Source organism: Xiphophorus hellerii, chromosome 11, assembly GCF_003331165.1.
Source record: "Xiphophorus hellerii strain 12219 chromosome 11, Xiphophorus_hellerii-4.1, whole genome shotgun sequence".
NCBI classification, from domain to species: domain Eukaryota; kingdom Metazoa; phylum Chordata; class Actinopteri; order Cyprinodontiformes; family Poeciliidae; genus Xiphophorus; species Xiphophorus hellerii.
In genome coordinates, this window is record NC_045682.1 from 8,661,297 (window position 1) to 8,683,110 (window position 21,814).

The 21,814-nt window shown below is 41.0% G+C and overlaps 1 protein-coding gene across 4 annotated transcripts in view; it reads right to left on the reverse strand.

Moving 5' to 3' along the window:
- The window catches only part of robo3 (roundabout, axon guidance receptor, homolog 3 (Drosophila)), a 183,642-nt gene that overhangs the window by 29,942 nt on the left and 131,886 nt on the right, over positions 1–21,814 (reverse strand). For 3 of the 4 annotated variants that reach the window (XM_032576308.1, XM_032576309.1, XM_032576311.1), the window contains exons 3-9: positions 18,954–19,111; positions 17,165–17,285; positions 15,149–15,287; positions 14,859–14,986; positions 12,331–12,342; positions 4,535–4,659; positions 880–1,051 (exon numbers count right to left, since the gene is read on the reverse strand). In XM_032576308.1, coding sequence (XP_032432199.1) covers positions 880–1,051; positions 4,535–4,659; positions 12,331–12,342; positions 14,859–14,986; positions 15,149–15,287; positions 17,165–17,285; positions 18,954–19,111 — 855 coding nt within the window. The remainder of the gene's footprint in view (positions 1–879; positions 1,052–4,534; positions 4,660–12,330; positions 12,343–14,858; positions 14,987–15,148; positions 15,288–17,164; positions 17,286–18,953; positions 19,112–21,814) is intronic. The other variant, XM_032576310.1, reaches the window with a different exon arrangement.

Below are 21,814 nucleotides of genomic sequence, written 5' to 3' on the forward strand. Positions count from 1 at the left end.
TGCAGCTACTACATATGAAGGTTGTAAATAGATTTCCTACAGAGGAAGCAGGTTGGACGCTTGAATAAGTTCTGGGATAAAAAGCTGGACTCGTTCACCTGACTCCAGTTTCCACCTAAAATCCTTTTTGTCAAACATAAAAACTGAAGCAGAAGTGGAATGAAAAAGCAGAGCCACACTAGACTGGCTCAGTAGCATAAATTCCCCAAATGTTGCAGGGCGAGTTAAAGACTGTGTCTAATGTGTTTTGCATGGAGGTAAGTCATGCTTTCATAGCCATTGACACGCAGTCACTGTGCAAAATTAGAGCACCTACTTCACACTGCATTTAGCATTTGCTTAAAGACATGGACCATAACATCATTAGCATTCTATGCTGATTTCAGATCCGATATCATCAGCTAACTGGAGTTAAACTGAAAATGTGAAAAGTCAACAGAGGGGTTGGTGGGGGATGGAGGAGGGGGTTACTGCAGATGGAGCTGAACAAAATCCCAGCTGATTGGGAGCGATGCAGAGAAGGAAGCATATGTTGCAGTCGAGTTATTTGCATAAAACTATCAGCAGTTGTCCCCTTTGATTACATCAGATTAGAGAAGAGATTGGAGAAGGAGGATATTTTCAGTGGAGATGGATATGAGAGTGTTTTTCAGAATTCTTGTGTAGTACACAGGAAGCTAATTTTAATGTCGTAGCGTGTGTAAACTGTGAATTTTTAAAAAAAGCAGAACACAAAGCCTGCTGTGAAAGTGCAGAAAAAAACATGAGCAGAAAAGGGACAAGTCCAAACATAAGACCTAAATTTCATTCAAATGTAGCAAACTTCCGAATCTTAACGTCGCTCCTGGTCAACACGAGTCACTCTGTGCTTAGACTCACCACTTTCCACCTCCAGCAGGGCTTTAGTCAGGATGCTGCCGGCCACGCTGATGGCCTGGCAGATGTAGTAGCCAGAGTCTGCCACTTGCACGTCAGCGATGGTGAGCTCGCCGCTCAGAGACACAGAGAAACGACTTGACTGAGAAGGCTCCTGGATGGGGAACAGCAGGATCTAGAGCAGAAAAACAAGCGGCGGCGTCCTTGTGTCAAACGGTCGGCATTTACAAATAGAATCTCTGATTGGTGCCTATCGACTAACAGAATGGTGTCATGTCAGACCATGAATTCTGGTCTGGCATTCAAATATTAACAGTGTTTCTCCTCTCGTTCTATTGGAAGGGCTATAAGGCTAAAAAGCCTCATCTTAAAATCATATTTACACAGGAAAATATCAATCTGGCTTTCCTTTTAGCTGTCTGTACAGTTTAGTTTTATCCCAGTGCATAACACACACACACACACACACGCCCACACTACGCTGCACATAAAGCATGGGCCGGCTACTGGTTGACAAGTATAGCAGAATTCTGCAAACCTATGCTTTCGAAACCACAACTATTTTTTTCTCGTACCGTCTCTATGACTAAAAGACCCTTTGGCCCAGACTGAAATACCAGTTTCTGTCAGACAACCGAGGAAATATCCAGTTTTAGAAATGTCACCAGCTACATTTCCATTGACCTAAAAACTGGCAAATTGGAATTAAGAAAATAAATTTGCCACATCATAAAACTTGTTTTATGATTAAAAGTTTTTGTGTTAGGATGAAGTGGTTTTTTGGTCATATTAAAATAAGTGTAATTTGCAAAACTACACTGGAAACCTTTTGTTTTGCAGCACACGGGTCATGTGATCCACAACCGGATGTTACTACTGGCGAAAAAGACAAAGAAAACAACAGGAAGTGGTAGGAGGATGATGCGGCAGGATGTTTTTTTAATGACTTATCGTGTGAACAAACATGTCCACACGTGATTTCAATTGTGTTTCTTATTTAATGGAGACATCATAAAAGTCAAATTGTGCTTTTTCAACACCGTTGGAATATGTCATTTGTAATGGAAAAGCATGTCAGGTATTTACACCAGTTACTCCTGAGTATCTTTACTGTGCCATGATAAAACAGTGAGGATGTTTTTGGTACTCTACCCCTGACAGACACATTTTCAACATTTCTGCAAAATTTGATGTAAGCTAAAGGCTGGAAAGTTAAAAAATAGAAAAAAAAAGTTCTTCTAGAACAACCAAACTTTTCTTGAATTAAATTCAGTTTAATCGATTGAAAGTGGTAGACTGAAATGAAACTGAAAATTGCTTTAACAATGCACATTATACACATAGATAAGTATAATTTTCTATCCAACCAGATGTTTTTCAGGTGTGCTGCACTCAGTGTAGGTCACACTAAAACATTATTTATCCTGGTCAGTAGCGTCTGAGGTGAGCAGGCTGACCCGCCGCAGGTCGCTTCAACGCGACGTGTCAACGCCACTCCAGACTCCGAAACCCTCTCCAACCTCATTCCCAACATGCTTCCCACATACTCTCTCTCTCCTCCTCGTTCTTTCCTCCTTATGCTTTCTCCTCTTTATCTCTGTCCTCCACACCTTCTCTCCCACACACATTTTTCAGGCCTCCTCCAATCTCGTCCGCCCTCCCCTATAATCTATACCTGGAAGCCACGCTGCGGGCACCCACGCACTCTCGCTCTCATCGTCTCTGAGCTCTCCAACAGGCTGTAATGCTTATCACACTCTCACCCATTCAAACACACACGCATGCTACTGAAGACATGCAGGCCTGTGCAGACTCACGCTTTGGTGAATAATGCACCGGGTGGATGATGAGAAGGTGAAGTGTGTATGCTGTGTGTGAGTTAGAGTGGCTCTAATCTGCAGCAGGTAGCTGCAGACGACGAGAGGCAGAGAAGAACCGAAGTGTGTCGAGAGGTGTGGGTTTCTGAAAAAACCTCCTACGAAAGGAGTTTAACTAAATGCACGTCCACTTCACTGATATTTTTTTAAATCCGTTTTTCTTTGTTTTAGTCCCACTTGAGTGTTTGAAATCATCAAATAATTTTAATGTCAGACAAATGTAAGTTCAGGACAAGAAAATTGCAGCTTTCAGATGATGGTAATATTTACTAAGGAAAAAAAGGTGCCCAAAACACTCTGGTTGTATGTGGAAAAAGTCAACACTGCCAGACCTTCAGAACCAAGAACTCACTTAAATAGAACCTGTCTGGCAGCATGAAGAACGCTAAAAGATGTATGTCAACAAAATAAGCAACGTTTTCCGTTCAAATGTCCTCATTAATGCCAGATCACTGACAAAAGTAGACATATGAGCTCAATGACTGTTTTTAATCTGTTAAAACTTTTTTTTTTTTTATTAATCCTTTATTTAATCAGGTAAACCCCGTTGAGATCTAGATCTCATTTTCAAGAGGGACCTGGGCAAAAAATTTGCAATACATAGCAACCTGGTTACAAGATAAAAACAATTAATACATATGCACAAGTATAAAACAATAAAAACAACTTAAAAACAATGACACTGTTTCATAGAATCTTGTTGCCTATATTTAAGAACTGCTCGAAATAAGTCCAGTGAAATCATTTCCGACATCTTAAGTTCAGACTGCAACTGATTCCACGCTGTGGGGGCAAAACACTGAATGCCTGCTTCCCTTTTTCAGTTCGAAAGCGTGGGACATGCAGAAGAATAAACAACCAATAAAAAACTATATACATATAATATTAATATCCATCCAAGATGTCTATATCCTTGTCTGGGATTTGAAAACAGGACATTGCTGCTGCAGGATAACCAACTCTGCCAGCATGCAGCCCTTGATGGATTAAAAGTTCAGTTTTTTTCTAGCTTTAGTCTTCCGCTGAGGGTTGTCACGCCCCGAATAAAAATCGTTCTTAAAACAGCGTAAAAACAAGCCGTCTCCAGAGTTGTTCCTCAATTCACTACTGGTTGTTTGTTGTGTTTTTATAGAACCTGCATCAGCCCTGATCTAGCACTAAGACCGCTTTGGTGTAAAAGTACCGTGGATATAAGTTTATCTAATGCCAGAATGTTGACAACACAGGGCAACATTGCAAGCCAGTTGGTTTTACAATTATCACACAGTTCTGAAATGCAGAAAATATGTCTGGAGAACATCAGGAAGTAAAACCAAAGATAACGAGACAATACATGTCTCATTATTGCCTCCAATGAAAGAAGAAAAACGACGAGGCAGAATTGATGGGCTCCGGCTTCTGCTGCGACATGTTTCATGATCCAGATCATCTGCATTCATAACAGTTTCATTTGTATCCCGAGCGTCTCTGAATACCCGATGCTTGACTTCTCAAGGTTGACTAACTGCATTTACAGGTCAGGCTGTGCAAGGACGGCAATCAGCATGAAATCCATTTAACATAGAAGCTACTTTCCTGTAATGTGGCCCGTGTCTACAATCACCGATCTGAGCTCCGTTAACGGTCGCCCGCCTCTCTGCTGCTCAGACTCAGTCTCCATGCAGCTCCAGTCAGACTCATTGTGCCAGAGAGATCCTGCCAAATGCCTCAGAGGGCAGATTTATTCAGAACAGAAGGTGTTTTAGTGTTTACCGCCACGCTTCTGACAGGCATGTTCTCACCTGGCTGCCTTCTTTTTGCCAGAAGACTGCAGGCGGAGGGTTTCCCTTGGTGCCACAGAGGAAGGTTACGGTCCGACCCGGAGCTGTGATCTGGTCCCGTGGCCGGACGACGATCTGAGGAGGAACTGCACGAAAGAAACGCAGACAAAAGGGCAAATTTAAAAGTGGAAATCTTCCCATGGTGTCATATCAACAATCTGCATGTTGTATTATATCCCAGCAGTGAGGCTGAGTGAATGAGCTGACGACAACTAACTGACAACTCTGTCAGACACCTTCTTGTCTTTAAAACACAAATGTAGAGTTAGACACAGGAGGAGCACAGACTGTCAGAGTCAACACAAGTGGAACAAAAGTGTCACCCAGAACTCAAAACCGTGCTTTGTTTCCACTTTCAGGAGGCTGCACTCAAAGCTGGACTGTCAGGGACTAGCTTGATGTTGTTCTTCTGCTACAGTTCATGAAGAAATTCAAAATTTAAAAAATTAAACTGACTGATTCAAGTCATCCTGGACAATGCAATCAAGTTAAATGAAATCAAAATTTTAAAAAGCTCAGACATAAACTATAGATTTTTGCATGCGGTTGAAATGCCGCAGTTATTCTGCCTTATTGCTACTAAACCCATTGCAGTTTTCTTGAAAAGTATTTAGCAAGGTTATTTCAGAGACCGACTGTTTTTCTCTTCAATGGAAGAGAACTTCAGCAAGGACAAAGTCTCAACGAAATCAGTCGGGATGTTTTGAAAACTTTTAACAGTCTGGTTAAAGGTTTACCCCTAAACCTGTTGTTTTGTACAGTATTGACTGCGCTGTATTACAGATATGATTAAATCAGACCGAATGTGATTGAATCTGTCTGTATGATTTAATCACACAGACAGGTTTAAAGACAAGACTGCATTGTGATGAACCAAACTCGTTAACTCACACATTGCTATGTATTTCAATCTGAATTTGTACTGTTTGTGCTGCAAAGTCTATTTGATGCTATGCATGACCCGAAATGCTGAAATGACCAGCTGGATATTGTCCACCAACAGGGAACGATACGAAGGCCCCCACTTAACCTTGGCTGGTTCGGCTCCAGTCAGCGGCGGGGCACACCGCTGTACATATTCACGGCTCCGACTACGAGCCACGATTTAGCCTCTGTTGCAGAAAAGTGAAAAGACGAGCTGAGCCATCCCGGCGTCTGAATCCAGGTTTGTGGGTCACCTCTGTGATGATGAGGCTAATCAGATGTCTTTGAACTGGTGTCAGGCAGGAGGAGAAAGGGGGCTGCAGATAAATGGCAGGCTTTCTCACTTTCTTTCTGCAGCTGCATGTAAAGGTGTGTGCGCTCATATGCACAAAGACACACACCCACACACACACCTCTTTGATTTGTATTGATTCTGTAGCAAAGTGACAGGCCTTCCTCCGCAGAGGGGGTGTGAATGCATAATGATGCCCTCCAACAGTCCTAATTGATTTCTCATCTTCCCACCTGATCTCCTGCTTCTCTTTCATTCTCACCCTCGATTAGCATGGAAGCGCACAGAAGGACGGGACGACAGGAAGGAGGAGAGCCATTCAGCAGTAGAATGTGCAGTCACAGTCAGGGGAGAGAACAAACACGTTCCTTCTGCTAGTTTCTAATTTGGAAAAAAACCCAGAAAAACTCTTAATTGTGGAACCGAAACTCAAGTCCCAAACGTTGCAGATAAAGCAAACATGAGACGCTGTTTTCTTCAAACGCTCCAGTCCAATGATTGATGTTCAAAGAGGAGAAAACCAAACACATGAGCAGAACACATCACTGACTCACAAAAGTTGGGCTTTTGCCTTTGATTGTTCCTTCAATGTGTTCAAACTATGTGCAAAATCGGACTGATGTGAGGTAAGTCCAATATGGCCGGTCTTTCATTTCCCATCTGCACTTTTCAGAGAGATGGGGGGGGGGTGTCACAGTTTGGACCAACAAAATAGTCAAAAGCTAGCTTTTCATAAGAACAATAAAAAGGCAGATTGATGTAAAGTAAGATTTTCTACCACCGAATTGCTTATTCTCCTTGATTGCTCTCAGGCACACCCCAGACACAAATTTTAGGACCCAACCTGGAGGCTACAGGAGGGGACCCATGTGTCAACAGGGGCATAAATCCCAGCTCAGCAGGGGGGGCGTTGCTTGGCTGAGCTGGTGAGGGTCATGTCCTGGGGTCAAAAAGGCAGCTCCCTGTTGGTCCTAAAGGTCAACGTCCAAACATTCACCCCCCGTGTGCTTCATGTGGACATGAGAAAGTGATCTCGCCTTCGCTCCCTCGCTAGCTTCCTGTACAGCCTGATGCAAAGCCCTGAAATATTAAAGAAATGCAGAGTAAAATCCATTCCTTATGTAAATCATCTCCAGGCTAACACACACGCAAATCCCCCCCACACCCCTATACGTACATGTGTATCAAGAAGCAATAGAAGAACATGCCCAACATTAAAGCACTGGGCTATGAAGGCCATTTTAGGGAAAGACAACCCACAAAAAAAATAAATAAATAAATAAAATAAAATAAAAATAAGCATTTCCTTCTCCTTCTTACAAAACTAAACTTTTTCAAACATTTAAAGACGGTGCAGTATTAACACGCTGCATTGGTTGCACCACATAGTGCCTGTCTGCAGAATGACAATGTTTGATTGGAGGAGGCAAGCTGGCGCGTCGCCTGAGGCTGCAATAAATAATTAGCAATAATGGGTGCACTCGGCACGACACTGAGCCTCAGATTTAGGGCAGCGAGGAACATTAGCATCAGCACTTGGGACTGAAAGGGGGGGGGAGAATATAGATCGCAACAGAGTCGCTGAAATATACATGACAGGAATCAGCAAACAATGTCTGCGTGTCACTTGTGGAGTTATTTAAGAGTCAGCCCTGCAGGCTCTTTGGTGCACCAGTGACTCCTCTTTAACAGGCTCCTATCATGAACGGCAAATTACTGTTATGCAAAATAACATGAAATATCAGCTCCGTGTGAGCCAAGCGACGGCAAGTCGGGGATGTCAATTGCCGAGTGTTAAATGCTAAAGGGAAGACAAAGAAAAGCGTCTGATTGAGTAGGGATGTTTTAGAAAAGCCCCGTTGCCAGACTTGTCGAGCATATGGAGGGGCTGACACGCCAAGAGTGAGGCAAAAATAGACATGGGTTGCATGTCGGATTTCCACAGCATTCCAGACAAGAACTGTCAGTTTAAAGGAGGAAAATCTGGTTGGAGCGGGAATCTCTTGGTTACTTTGAAATGTCTGTGTTTCAGTCAGATAGGCACCAAATTTCAGTCTAAATGAGAACAATTCCGAAAACAGTCGGTGGTCTGCTGCTGTAATTATGTTGTTTTTTTTCTGGCAAAAAAAACAAACAAAAAAAACCTGTTATCAAATGTTCAAGTTTAAATACTTGGTTAGGACTAGATTTGAGGGACAAGAGACATCAGGTTCATGTTGAACTGAGAAGCTTTTTTGATGCTAAACAGCTACAGGGTGAGTTGACTGATCATGATGTTGGAGCTGCTCCCTGCTGTTTCTGCAAAAAAAGAAAGTCTACATGTTCTATCCAAAGGTAACCTAGTCCTCAGAGCAGAGGCAGACTTAGGGTGTAGACTTGGTTCTATTGGTGACCAAAACTGGAACATTTATTATATTTTCAGCTGGTGTAGCTCGCTTTCACACTGCAAGATGTCAAATGAGTCAAACCTTTTTCAAAAACTTGTTCCCCTCCTCGAGTGTGTTGGTCTGCACCAAGAACCGCTGAAGGAAACGACATGAAAACCTCTGTAGTGCAACTTTGTCCTTCACAAAATGTTAACAAAAATTGAATGGTATCATATTTTAGTGGTTGTAAGATTTCTCTTTTATGTTTGGCAAAATACAACGAGCCATTTCTCCTGCTAGTGCAGGTCCCAAGCATTTGTTTAGATTATATCTACCCAAAATGCCATGCACTATAGTTCACTTCCTGGTTTTGGGGCGGTCTCCGATCCGCTTGGTGTTCACACGTGCTTTGAAACTGCACCAAACTTCGCTTCAGCTGAACAGAGAGGCTGGACCAGAGTTCGCTTTTTTGTTTGATTACACATTCACACCTCCCCAAATGAACCGGACTTTCTAGGAAAATGAACTAGAGCTGGACTAAAGAGGCCTGGTCTGAACGCACCTTTGAGGATCCAGCAACAGCAGAAATACAATATGTAGGTACCCTGTAGGTGCTTATGTGTGTTCACCTTACCTAACAATTTTTTTGGTGAAAGTTATGCAGAAATGCACAACCAGTTTTAGTTGTGTCAGTGGAAGACCAAAGTGTGTCTATTAAGACAGTAATCCTCACATTGCTGTGATCATCCTCGCGTATGCGCTGCTAAATGTGCTAATGGCAAAGAAACAACTTACTTCTCCACTTCTCCAGGAAAACTGTTTACCTATAGTCATCAGTGACCGTGGTAACTAGCCTTGGCATTTGTGGCCGTCTCTGTTGTGCGGAACCACATAGAGCAAGAGAGAAGGTGTGAGCAGCACATACACAAGAATGATTGCAGCACTAAGAATCTAATCCTGACTCCTAATTGGTTGTTTCTGACCTAATGGTTTATTTCTGTATGACCGCAAATCCATACAGAGAAGGCAGAAGAGATACATTTTTTCACAGATCATATATCTAATATTACACTGTCATAACATCACGTTAGTTTTGACAAACATGTAAAAACTTTTCATAAAAGTTACATACTTTAGCCTTAAGGGGTTAACTATATCTTCATAGAATCCTACTTAAATGGAAAATATTATAAGCAATATTTTAAAAATCTCTGGAAGTCAAAAGGTTTTCATATTATTTGTACTTTTTCAGACTAAAATAAGAATACAGTTACCAGTGAACTGAAGGACTGTCCTGTCTGGAAACCCAGAGCGAAGCAAGAATAAAGACTGACCAGATGGTCCTGTCTGCAGACTGTTCACTGTAAGTTGTTAACTGGTTAGATATTATTAATCCTAAAATCTACAATCACTGGGAGTCTAATCTTCCCTAATCTGAGCCACGCAACAGATTCTGAAATATCACAATAATTTTCTAAGCTTTTGCAGAACGAAGTAGAAGTCGGGACCAGCTGAACCTTCAGCTCAGCTACCGGTTTGATCAACACAAGCCCGTTGTAAACAAACTGAGGCAGGGAAGCGCTTGGGCTCAGCTGTTCGCCACCTACCGAGCGCCGCTCAGAGATCAGAGTGGGAGTTTGTTCCACTGCTGCTGCATGAACTCGCCGTGTTGTTCAATCACACAGCAAAGACAGACAAAGTGATCACAAGCAAAGGATGTTAGCCCCATCTCTCCCGGCCCCCCGTTCTCCTTTGCATGCATGTCTCACATATCATTTGCAGACACACGAGACACATGGCTAAACACACACACACACACCCCCACGCACGCCCCCACACATTTCCAGCAGGAGCTCCTTCGGGGGCTTAGATGCGACAGGCAGCTGTCAGAGTCCCAGACGCTGATTCACACATGTTGCCTCCAACAAACACTCCCCAACACTATGACGACCCCTACTTCCTCATAACACACCCCTGCTCTTACATTTAAACATTATTTCTTCCCTCAGACTGTTTTCACTCCCAAATGAAGACTGAGTACTTGGTTATTTCCATGGAGTTATGCATTGCAGTCAGGCTATAATTCATCAGAGCTTACATTTAATTGGAAGGTAGCCTTTTTTTTTTTTGCCCTGAGCTCCGACTTCTTTATCCAACATCAATAAAGGAACTTTAAGAATGATGATGCTTTAAATAGCCCAAGAAAAAGCTACAGAAGCAGGACTTTGATTATTTTCTAAAGTCGCAGCACCTTGGGGTAATACTGCAGGGGGAAAAGAGAAGAAAAACACTCAGAATAAGAACATTTCAAAGCCTCGCTGGTCTTCAAAATTAGTGCATAGATATATTTTGTTCGCTATGCGATCTCGTTTGCCAATAAAATCTCATTTTCAAATTTAAATGAGTAAGAACTTTGAAAGATGAACCGATCAAATATAAACATATGCAAGTTCAAACCTAAGGATACAATGGAATCTGTCTAGTTTTCTTTCTCGCTCTGTGAGCATTAGGATTTTTCTGGAAGCACACGGTTTCAATCAAGTGTAGGATTAGAGGATTCATGTGGATCACGGATAAACCGTGATCCACATGATCACACGCATGTCTGTGTTGTCTGGACATGCGAGTGTTCACAGTCAGTGCGTTGTTTACGATCCTGAAGGAGCAGCGTCTTCTGCACCATCAAGCTGAGAAGGTTTTCCACCTTCAATGCAACGTATATGTTGTAGAGTTCAACTTGAAAATGAGCATATCTGTCAGATAGAAGACGAGGGGAGGAAACTAAATCCTAAAATTTTAGCATTTGGCTGGAATCTGCTCCTTGAAGCCAAATTGGCAGAGAAGTTGGAGAAAATCTTCTCAGTCAGATATCAGACAGCATACAATAATTAATATTAGTTATGGTGCAGTGAAGATTACAAATCAACAAGTGGTGGCAATATGGGACAACAGTGACCTTTCAAAAGCTGAGAGAAGATAAAACGGTAAATGATAAAACATGGTTGCTGTGGTTGTTACACCATCCTCCTGCATTCTCCATATATCTGGCCTGCCTAAAATCTCCCAAAACCTTTTAAACATTAACCTCCACTTGTTACCGTGGCAAAATGTGTCACAAAAATAAATCAAACAAAAAAAACCAGTAATATAAGTAGCAGGCTTACGGGAGAACGTTATGTTCTGATCAAATCTTGAACGTTTTGGCCACAATTTAAAAAGATATGTTTGACACGTGACAACGAGGATCGAACATCGAACATCATGCCCTCAGACTGCTACTCTCAACCTTCTACCGTGACTTCTAGTTCAGTTCAATGAGATTTTCTACACAAGGTTCACACTTAATTGCATCACTCCAGCATTACTTACTCAAGTCTTTAAATGTGTTAATAGCGGAAAATCTTTATTTCACCTGATCTCTTCTGACAGGCAAAATGGGTTTCAGATTAAATGTTATTTTTTTCCCCTTTAAAGAAACATTAATGTTGGGTAGAAAGCATAACCGCCACCACTAAGAACCGCTATATAAACCTTTCCTGAAAAACAGCACGACTCCACTGTTTATATAGTCTGAACAGAAGCCGACTGAAAGCCTCTGCCTCAGTTTAAGCTCCTGACCTCAATTACATGTTTGTCTTCAAGGAGTGCAAACAGGAAGCTCCACACACCAGAACATTTGAGAGTTAAAACTAGAGGCTACGGTACAGAATCCTGCTTCTGTGTCCCCGACGGACATCTCGTTTACAGACACAACTGGCATTAGCACACATTTATCTCTTCCATGTAGATGCATTTCAATCCAGAGAGCAAATTGAATTCTTCGGGTACGTTGGATTAATCGGAATTAAACTGCAGCCGCATCGCCTCCTTTTAATTCGTTTGACAAAGGCTGAAGGTTTGGATTCTAAATTAAAGATCCCTGGTATTAATGGAAGCCCTGCTTCTTCCTTCCCATGGTTCAATCGTTAGATGACGCAGCACGAGAGTGGTGGAAATAAAAAGCCTTCCTTCCTGATCACAGAAGTGCTTCACTGCTAATTGATTATCATTTTATGCTTTTAGGCAGACGAGCCTCTGCGTTCGTGGCTGCTGTCTGAAACATGGCAACCTGAGAGGATCGCTCACGCACAAACACACGCAAATATACAAGCGATGGAATGAAATGGAATACTTACATGAGTGGCCAACTGCGATGGAGTGATGTTAGAGGAGACGATGGGGCGGAGGAGGGGAGGGAGAGAAGAAAAGTGAGACAAATGAGATGATGAGCTGGTAATGACTCGGAACATTGGATGAAATGAGAGACGCGTCGAGAACTTTCACACTGATGGCTCCTGACTCGAGCCCAGCTCGTTAGAAACTCAAAAATTCAATATATTTTCCAATCAGTAAACACACCAATATCTAAGTACTACCAGGTTCCATTAACCGCAACCCTCTTCAGTGAGGAAGTTGCTGCTGAGGGAAGAAGATTAAAAGTTCGTTATTTTTAGCATAAGTAAACGGAGACATAATTCAAACAGTTTGAAAGAAACCTTTCTACAAAAGTAGAACAAATAGGTTTCTATGATAGATTTGATTTTGCAAGAGAGAGTGAGAATTACAGCAGATAACAGGAAGGCTAAACATAGCACAGCAAAGTTTCTGTGTCCCATCATTTGTGTGACATGTCAGATGCTACCTGTCATTAAACCTTCTAGATGTGGATCTATATGCTGCATCGTAAACCAATTACAACTTGTATTGTAATCACCGGTCTATAAAAAGCCTGACTTGCCGAATCCAACTTTGGCCGAAACTTTTTTTTTTTTTGTCAGACTATTGCAGACAAGATCAGTGGATAATATTGATTTTTCATGTAGGTATGAACCAATTGATGATCTCCAATCTCCCAAACTTAAGGAAATTGGTGCAGATATATCGTTACTCCCCTATTATACGCTAAGTGATCCAGATAGATAATGGGCGATGTGTGCTTCAAGAGCATGCAGCTGGGATAACAGAACCATTCATGCTGGATGTTCAAATGCACTGAGAGCTTTAAATACAAGCAAATTTGTTGAGTTAAAGTCGAAAAGAATATTGACGCGACCTAACTTAAAATAATGACTCTCATAAAGTTAAACAGCTAATCCTGAAAGAAAGAAACAGTGGGACAGGTAGCAGGAGGAGTGATGATCCAAATGAAGACACAGGTGAAGATAAGAGGAGACATTCTGATCGGTGTTTTCACTCTGTGTGTGTTCGTTTACATTCTGTGTGTGTGAGAGAGTTTTTCCTATTATAACCAATGCTCCCAGCTATAACAATCAACCCACAATCAATTTCCATTTGCCTAAAAGCAGCTGCTGGGAATCCCTCCTTCACTCGGAGACAAACTTCTGCTAGTTAAATGTTCACTTCTGCACCAGTGTGTGTTTCTGCACTGCTCTGATTGTCGAAGCATTCTTGAAGTTATCATAATGGAGTGTATTGACATGTCTATCAGTCCGTTCTGTGGGTAGAGGCTGGTGTCTGTACCGAGTAAAAAAACACTAAATATTCCCTTTTATCATAGCAAATGACAGATTCCTCATCCGCTCGCTTCTCTTCAAGGGACCGCCTTTATTCTCAGGCAATTTCGCTGCTTTTTGATCTTAGTTGTTTCTCCACAGGGATGTCGAGTCGAGGCTTGAAAGAACCTTAAAATCCATTTTTTCTCTTTATCTCTCTTTCAGTTGAACTTAACAACGAGTAACCAGTGAAATAATGCAGAATGTTTTCACTGGCAACTTGCTATTAACTTAACTTTGAACATGTTTTTAAATTAACAGACATAATGATCAAAACAGTTGAAGAAACAATCAGAGTTTAATTCCAATCCAATATCCGATTGGCCAGCTGCTTGAGAAGATTTTCCAACTAGCAACTGCAATGATTTTTTTTATGAAAGAGAAGTATCATAAACTAGAAACTGGTAGAATACCCATCTCACTTTCAAAAGTAAAGCTGGTTTTATTATTGCTATGAAGTCCATTCAGGCTGAATGGAAATGTGCATGTGTACATTATACAAAGTCAGTAGAATAATGAAGAAGGAGCAATCACTTCCAACTGATTGAGCTATTTGGTCACAATAACAAATAGCGTGTGTAAAGGTGCGACCTTCAAATGAAGGCATGGGGCAACACAGAGACATATAGCAAACAACCATTTACATACACCCCCCCCCACACACACACTTAATAACAACTTCAAGAGACCAGTTAACCTAACAATCACGTTTTTCAACTTTTCAAATTCTGCCAAGAAGAACACTCAAATATTCAGAGTGTTTTTTGCTGATGGCTGCAAAAAACATGTGTTTGTGGTGCAACTTGCTAAGGGACGTTTACCAAAAATTGGTGTAACTGTAGCGTATCTATATATTGGAGCCTGAAAGCAGAATTTTTACCCATTTTGGAGTAGATCGTACTGGCTAAAATCCACATTCACGTTCAAACTTGTGCTCTCAGCTCTATATTATAGAAACCACTGAAGCTGTAAACTTCTTACCTGGGAAAAAGAGCCATGTACATAGGTTTTTAAAAGCCCCACATTATGAGGACATTCAAGCCCATAATGACTGAATGTAAACTTTCATTTAGAACTTTCTGTTATGTTCTAAGTTGGTATGGTTTTTGTACATGTCAAAGAAATCCAGCAGTATGAACATGTGTCTTTACCGTGTACGTGGAGGGTTCCAGAGGCCTCCGCTTTGCCCACGCTGTTCTCTGACACACAGGTGTAGGTGCCCTCGTCCTCAGCTCGCACCTGGCTCAGACGGAGACTGTTGTCGCTGCGGATCTCAAACCTGCAAACACATCAACACCGGGATGACTCTGCCCAAGAAATCTGAGAAAAAGTGGGAACCCGCAGAAGTTGTTTGCAAGCGTGAGCTTCCCTTCATGCGTTCATACATAATATCTGAATGTGAGATGAATTTTTGAAGTGCTAGTGTTGTTTTTCTTTGTACCTGCCCCGGGGCAACTCTCCCTCTTCCCTCCGCCAGCGGACAGTCGGAGTGGGATCTCCATGTACCTCGCAGAAGAACTCCACCGTATCGTCAGCCAACACCACCTGGTTCACTGGTTGTTTGGTGAAGACGGGCCTCTCTGAAATCACACAGCTACTTAGATCTGCTCCACCTGGATTTGGTGGTAATAAACCCAAACACTTCAATGAAAACTTATTCTGCAGGGTCAGTGTTTGGTTTTAGCAGGAATATAGTCTCTGCTGACTAGGTAGTAAGTTAGTATGGTTTTTAATTTTTTTTTTTTTATTATTATTGAGTCATTTGAATGAGAGAATCTTAAATATTCTCAAGGTAACAAAATATCTAAAATGGTTCCTGTGATTAGTCATTGGCTCCAGAGCAAAACTTGTGAATGTCATTATAAATTAAAGGTTGTTGTTCTCAGCAGACTGTAATAGGTTGCTTCGTATCCAGGGCGTACGCTGTTTGTGGCCCATTGACTGGTGAGGAGAAGCAACAGCTCTCCTGTGACCCTGCAGTGACTATACATGTAAAGAAAAAAGATTCATGCAATTTACCAAAGATTTTATATGGAAAACAAAGTTTAATATCTGAAAAAAAAAAACACATCTGAGTATTTGTAGAGACCAGAAGTGAAGCCAGCAGGCATTTAAACCCCTGCATGCCTGGTTGGACTCAGACGTGGGATATGTAAGAGGATAAGAACTAAAGTGGGAATTGTGGTGGGAAACAAGCAGGTTCATACAAACAGTTCCCTGCTGACATTTTGTACACAGATGTACAAAATATTTGAGTGTTTTTTCTATTTATCACAATCCATTGCACAGCCCATAATAACCAATGCTGTGTGAGCAGAGTTCAGTGGAAGAAGAGTCTGGGAAGTCAATATACAACCTGATCAGGTTTTAATCAGTTTTACTCTTCAAGTTTGTGCACACCGAGAATGTATTTGACCTCAGTTCAGCTTTACTGTCAATGATGACATTCAAAATAAACATATATAAAAAAAACAAAAAAAAAAGATTTCTTTTTTCTAGCTTGTAAACATCCAGTGTTTTTTTTTTCTTACAGAAGAGGAAGATAAGTTTGAATTTGTGGCTGCTGGTTCATGCAAAAGCGCGCCGGTGGCACCGACATGAAGGGAGTAGTTTAAAAAGTTTGTGTCCAGGACGTGTGGGGTCTGCAGACATGTTAGCTGCCCCTATTCCTGACGCTAGCTTGTACAATTCCTGAGTGGGGGAGTTTCTATGTTGCTCTAAATATAATAGCTTATCAAATAATGTATGTTTTTTCGCCATTATGATTTCAGTGAACACATGGATTATCATGATATGTTCAATGTGCTGTGCAGCAACAGACATAATCATTGACTTTACATGTGTGGTCTATATTACATATGTCCCAGATCAAATGGATTTCTTAAATATGAATCAAAAATCAAAGACAAATCTCTATTAGCTATATTTTTAAAAATTGCACCATCCTCCTCTGATTATTTTGAATGCATCAACATTTGACTCTTAAGGGAAACAACACATCTACGTCAAGAGTCTATGATCTGCGTTAGACTCTTGAATCCATTAGGTTTATATTAAATACACCTAATGAGACCTGTACGCCCTGCAAGCTCTCATAAAGATCATGATTGCTGTGAAACAAATTGTGACAGCCTGGAAAACACTAAAGTGTTACTGTTGCAATAAAGTGTATAAGAAGGACAATGGCTGGTTATGTGTTCTCCACAATCGATACACATTGTAAGAATGCTGCAGTCCCACTGAGCCGAAAGTCAGACAGGAGGAAAAGAAGAGGGGTCAAAAGGGCAACTGGGAGGGAAAGATCGATGTTCTACTCCAACAGCTGGCAAGGAAAGGAAGGAGGTATAAAACAAAACCTCCGCAGGGACTCCAAGAGAAGATCCTCAACAAACTAATGTGGAAAAAAAAGGAACTGAATTCAGAGTGCTGTGATACGATCAATTTGAAAATAACTCACCAAATACGACGAGTTCTGCTGGATCGCTGTCTTTCTCACCAACCATGTTTGTTCCCACGCACACATACATGCCAGCGTCACTCTTTCTGGTGTTTGAAATCATCAGCTTTCCTCCTCGGATCTGAAAGTGACAGGAGTGAAGGATTGATGTGGTGGAAGAGGAGAATGGAAGGAAATACATGCGGAGGTAAGAAGAGGATGAAGGGAGAAGTTTTGGGAGGAAGGGTGGAAGAGAAGACGAATGGAGAAAACGTGGAAACAGGATATTGAGACGTGTTGGTCAAGAGCGAAGCCACTCAGTCACATTCAGTGTGTGATGTGACAGATGGCTCCCCCTGCTAAGGCTTCCAGGATTTGACAATGATTCTAGCTCTAAGATGATCACCATGGAAATACTTTGTTTTTATGGTGGGCTGTGCTTATGCACAAGATTCCAAATGTATGATGTGTTGATGTTTGATGGGCATCTAAAATTGTTTCAGTACTGACCCTGAGAGCTCAAGTGTTTGTTCCTAGGGACAACCCCGTTAGGGTTTTATGTATACAACAGATATGGGCCAAATAACAGCTTTCAACCGTGGTGGTAGAAGACTTAAGACTTGGGATTGTTTTGCAGTCGACTCGACTCGACTGGTCATCTATGAACTTCTCTGTATAATAAAACATTCTACAGTGAAAGATGTGGTCAAACAGCCGGTCCATGCAACATGAGGATTAACTTGAGCCCAGGTGTACATTGACAGCAGGAGGTAAAAACATCTCCAAGTGTTGCCAAAAGTCCAAAATTGAATCTGGACTTCGACTGGAGGTCAAAGGTCTTTCCTAAGGTCTCATCACAATGAGACCTAAAGAAATTTCTGCCTGCAAATATCAATTTGAAGAGGCCAACGCTCCTATTGCTGTTGAATGATGAGCTAGTCTTGGTTTCAACACAGCCATCCTTACATAAGAATAATTACATTGTGACTAATGCCTGATTCACACGGTAGGATTTTATAATTGTCAGCTGATTTTCAAAACCTGGGAGACCCTACACAGGGAGATAAAATATTATTGCTAAAACAGGTTTGGCTGTACAGTGTGTGGTGTCAATCCAGGCGTTGGGAGCAACACACCACACGCAACCTGATTTCACTCACCAACATGCAGATGTCAGCTAAGAAATCTCGCAAAACCTCTTGATGCCAAATGGGAGTTCAGAGTTAATAAACATGGCTGATATTTTGTGGACTATATTCAAAACACACACATACACATAAAAATAAAATAACACACAAAGACATCTACAACGTCCACCAGACTTTCAGGAGCACCGTGGCATTTGTTCTGTCTTCTTTATTTAAAACTTCCCTCCCTGTCTGATTGGCTATTCCTCACAATCAACAGGCTGGGTACTTCTTTGTCCTTGGGGAACACCAAGTGTTGAGATGTTGGTCCAAAACAATAAAACGAGTTGAATAGACCCGAGTTTAGATCGGAGCAGTCCTGACGTCCTTCCAGGAGGACCGGATCACTCTGAACACATCACAAAAGGAAGGATCTCTTAAGATTATCTTAAGCGCCATCCTCACAATCATGGAGTCCATAAGATTGTCGGAAGAGGAAAATCGGCATAAAAATGTTGCTGAATAAATTAGGTATTAGTTTGTATTCACTCATTTATTGGACCTGGGCCAGACTTGATCATTTTTTAATTAGGTCATGATATGTAAGATGCTGTTGTCAGCCTCATAAAATAACATTATTAAGTGTTTTTGGTTTTGTTGGAGTGTAGCTGAAGTCTGCTTACAGTGATCCTTTCATCGCGATCGTTGACTCGGATGTTGTTTCTCTTCCAGGAGATGGTGGGTTCAGGATGGCCTCTGGGTGGGATGCACTCCATGACAGCGGGCTCGCCTGCGGCAACCACCACATCACTGGGTGTCTGACGGAAGTCATCTCTCAGAACTGGAGGCAGAAAAAGAGGTTCAGATGCACAGTTAGAACGAGCTTCTATGTCGATGACACTGCTATCGCACCGGTCGTTTGTCCGTTGTGACGTGGGGGGTCCCACTAAAATCCTGCATATTTATGTTGATCAGGCTTTTCAACATACACAATATATACAGGAGTCTGTTACGTCTTCGCTCACTAGCACTCCTGTCAAGAAGCTGAAAAGCACAAATCATGATGAGCCATTGTTGTTCAGACAGTACTTGACAGGACTGAATTGAAACATGGTGTGCATGTATCCCTGAGGTCTTCATTGCCTTCATATCATGAGTGTGTGGGATCCCAGCACATCAATAATGAAGGCTCCGGTAGCAGAGGCACACAATGCCCTGAATTATTCAGTCTGACCCAAACACACTCGCACAGACACACACCCACGCACACGCACACACACACCCCGTCATAATCTAAACAAGCAAATTGAGTAAATCAATTTCATCAGCCACTGTAATTTACTTACAATACAGAATTTCAGCTTGTATGCTTTCAGGGTACATGTTTATGAAATGTGAACATTATTTTTAGACCACAGAGTTGCTTTTTTAAATATGTCTTTAGTCAACATCGTGAGTCTTGCTCTTCATATTTTAAGGGGACTCAGATTGCAGATGTTCCTTACTTCAAAATAAGAGTAACAAACACAGATCCAGCAGCTATTAAGCATGTTTAATCAAGCATGATAGCTTGATTAAACAAAGCTACACGCCAACACTACATAGCTTACTCTTCATGAGACTTTTAAAGTATTTTTGTTTGTAAGAGATTGCAGCACAAGATGTTACTGCACCACCAGGTTTTATGCAATACAAAAGCCTCATTAATTGGCGTTAGTAAGTTCAATTCTAGATTAAACATTGTTGAGAATGTTTGTACACCGTAGGTCTCCTCTTTATTTTGACTTTACTGACATTGCAGAAGGCATCCATCTTTTCATCTCTAATATACGCAGCATTAGTTTGTATTTGAACCAAAATCCATCAATGTATGTTTTCTTGTCATAACCAGCTTTTCAGTAACGATATGTTCATATGCAGTCAGAGTCTCTCCTTTAAAAAACATCACCCAGTAAGTCAGCTATGTCATGATGATTATTATAAAATTCTTTTAATTTTTAAAACAAAGTGACAAATAATGAATTTTACCCATATACTGTATCTCCTCATTGTTGGTGAATCTTGAGGCTGACCTAGATATTACTGGCTTGTTTACCTTAAAAGATTTAAGCTGCATCATAAATTAGCAGCTTTATTTATACCGACAGCTGCTCACAGTCTTCTCCATATTCCAGCTAAATAAGCTGTCAAGTGCATCAGATCGCTGGGAAAGTACTCTTTAATGCACTGCATGCAAGTCTGACAGCTACAAGTAACAGAATTAAAGCAATTTATTCCTGTTACATAAAAGGTCTGTCTGTAAAACCTGATAGATTTGCTTTGCAGAAGAAGAACTTTATAAGTTAAAGTTTCCAGTGACTGCTCATATTGTAGTTGAATTATTTCTTATCCTTTGCACATTTAATGCCATGAAAGATTAGTACGAAGCCTGCCTAATGCTTAATGTCCTATCTTACTGTGTTTAAAGTTGTGAAGCTGACATTCCACAAATAAATATATAAAAACAAATTCAGCAGTAAGAACAACATAGTCCCATTATTAATAAAAGTGTCCAAAAGCACATCCAACTAGAGTACTTTTTACTTTCGCCCTAAGGTATCATTAAAGAACTTTAATTTGAACAATGGATAATATTTTAAAAAAAAATCTTGGCATACATTGGTGGCAGAAAGTGGTACATGAGTGAAATCTTTATTATCTAATCTGTACGAATTATGTTTCATACCTACTGCCATCGATGCTACAAAGAGTTTGATTAGGCTGTTAATGACTGACAAAGGGAAAGGTTTCCTTAAACAGACATTATTAGCAGATTCTAGAAAAAAAAAAAATCTCATGTTTTGTTGCAGGCAATAATTTTGATTCCATTTCCTGAAATCTGCTTTATAAGAAACAAGGATCCCGATCAGCCACAGGGCTCTCTGACTTCATGTGTAACGGCTCCTGTTGTCTGTCTGGCAGAAGTCTGTTGAAAGTTTCATGAAAAGAAATTCGCAAGTGTGCATGTCAAAGGAAAAACTCCTTTATCTAGTATAAATGTGTCCAGCAGTTCTTGCTTACTTTGTCTCTTTCCAAACTGACTCAAGGACAAAAAAAATCAACAAACAAACAAAAAAACCCCCGATTCCTTAACTCCTGAAAAAAAAATGTATGGGTTATGTGCAGTATTTTATCTGCAACTTGGAATTACACTACAAAAGAAGTAGCTGTAAAGATTACTTTGAAGTTCAGCAATTTTATTTACTGACAAATATATAAAGAAAGACTATGCATTTTCTGTATGAGCAAAGACGAGTGATTTGCTTTATATGCAAGGTAAACAGAGAAATTGTCTGATAGCCGGAACATTTTCAGCTCTGAAGGGTGTTGGGTCTGTCAGAAACTCTAAATCTGATATTTTTCAGCACACATTTATACACAGAAATAACCAATAGCAGGCCTTGCTACTAACATTCTTTAGTACGGACGTTGGAGTGAGAAAGAAATGAAGAGCAAGATTTTTTTCAGAGATAATAGAAAGGCTCAACAGAACACAACTAATGTA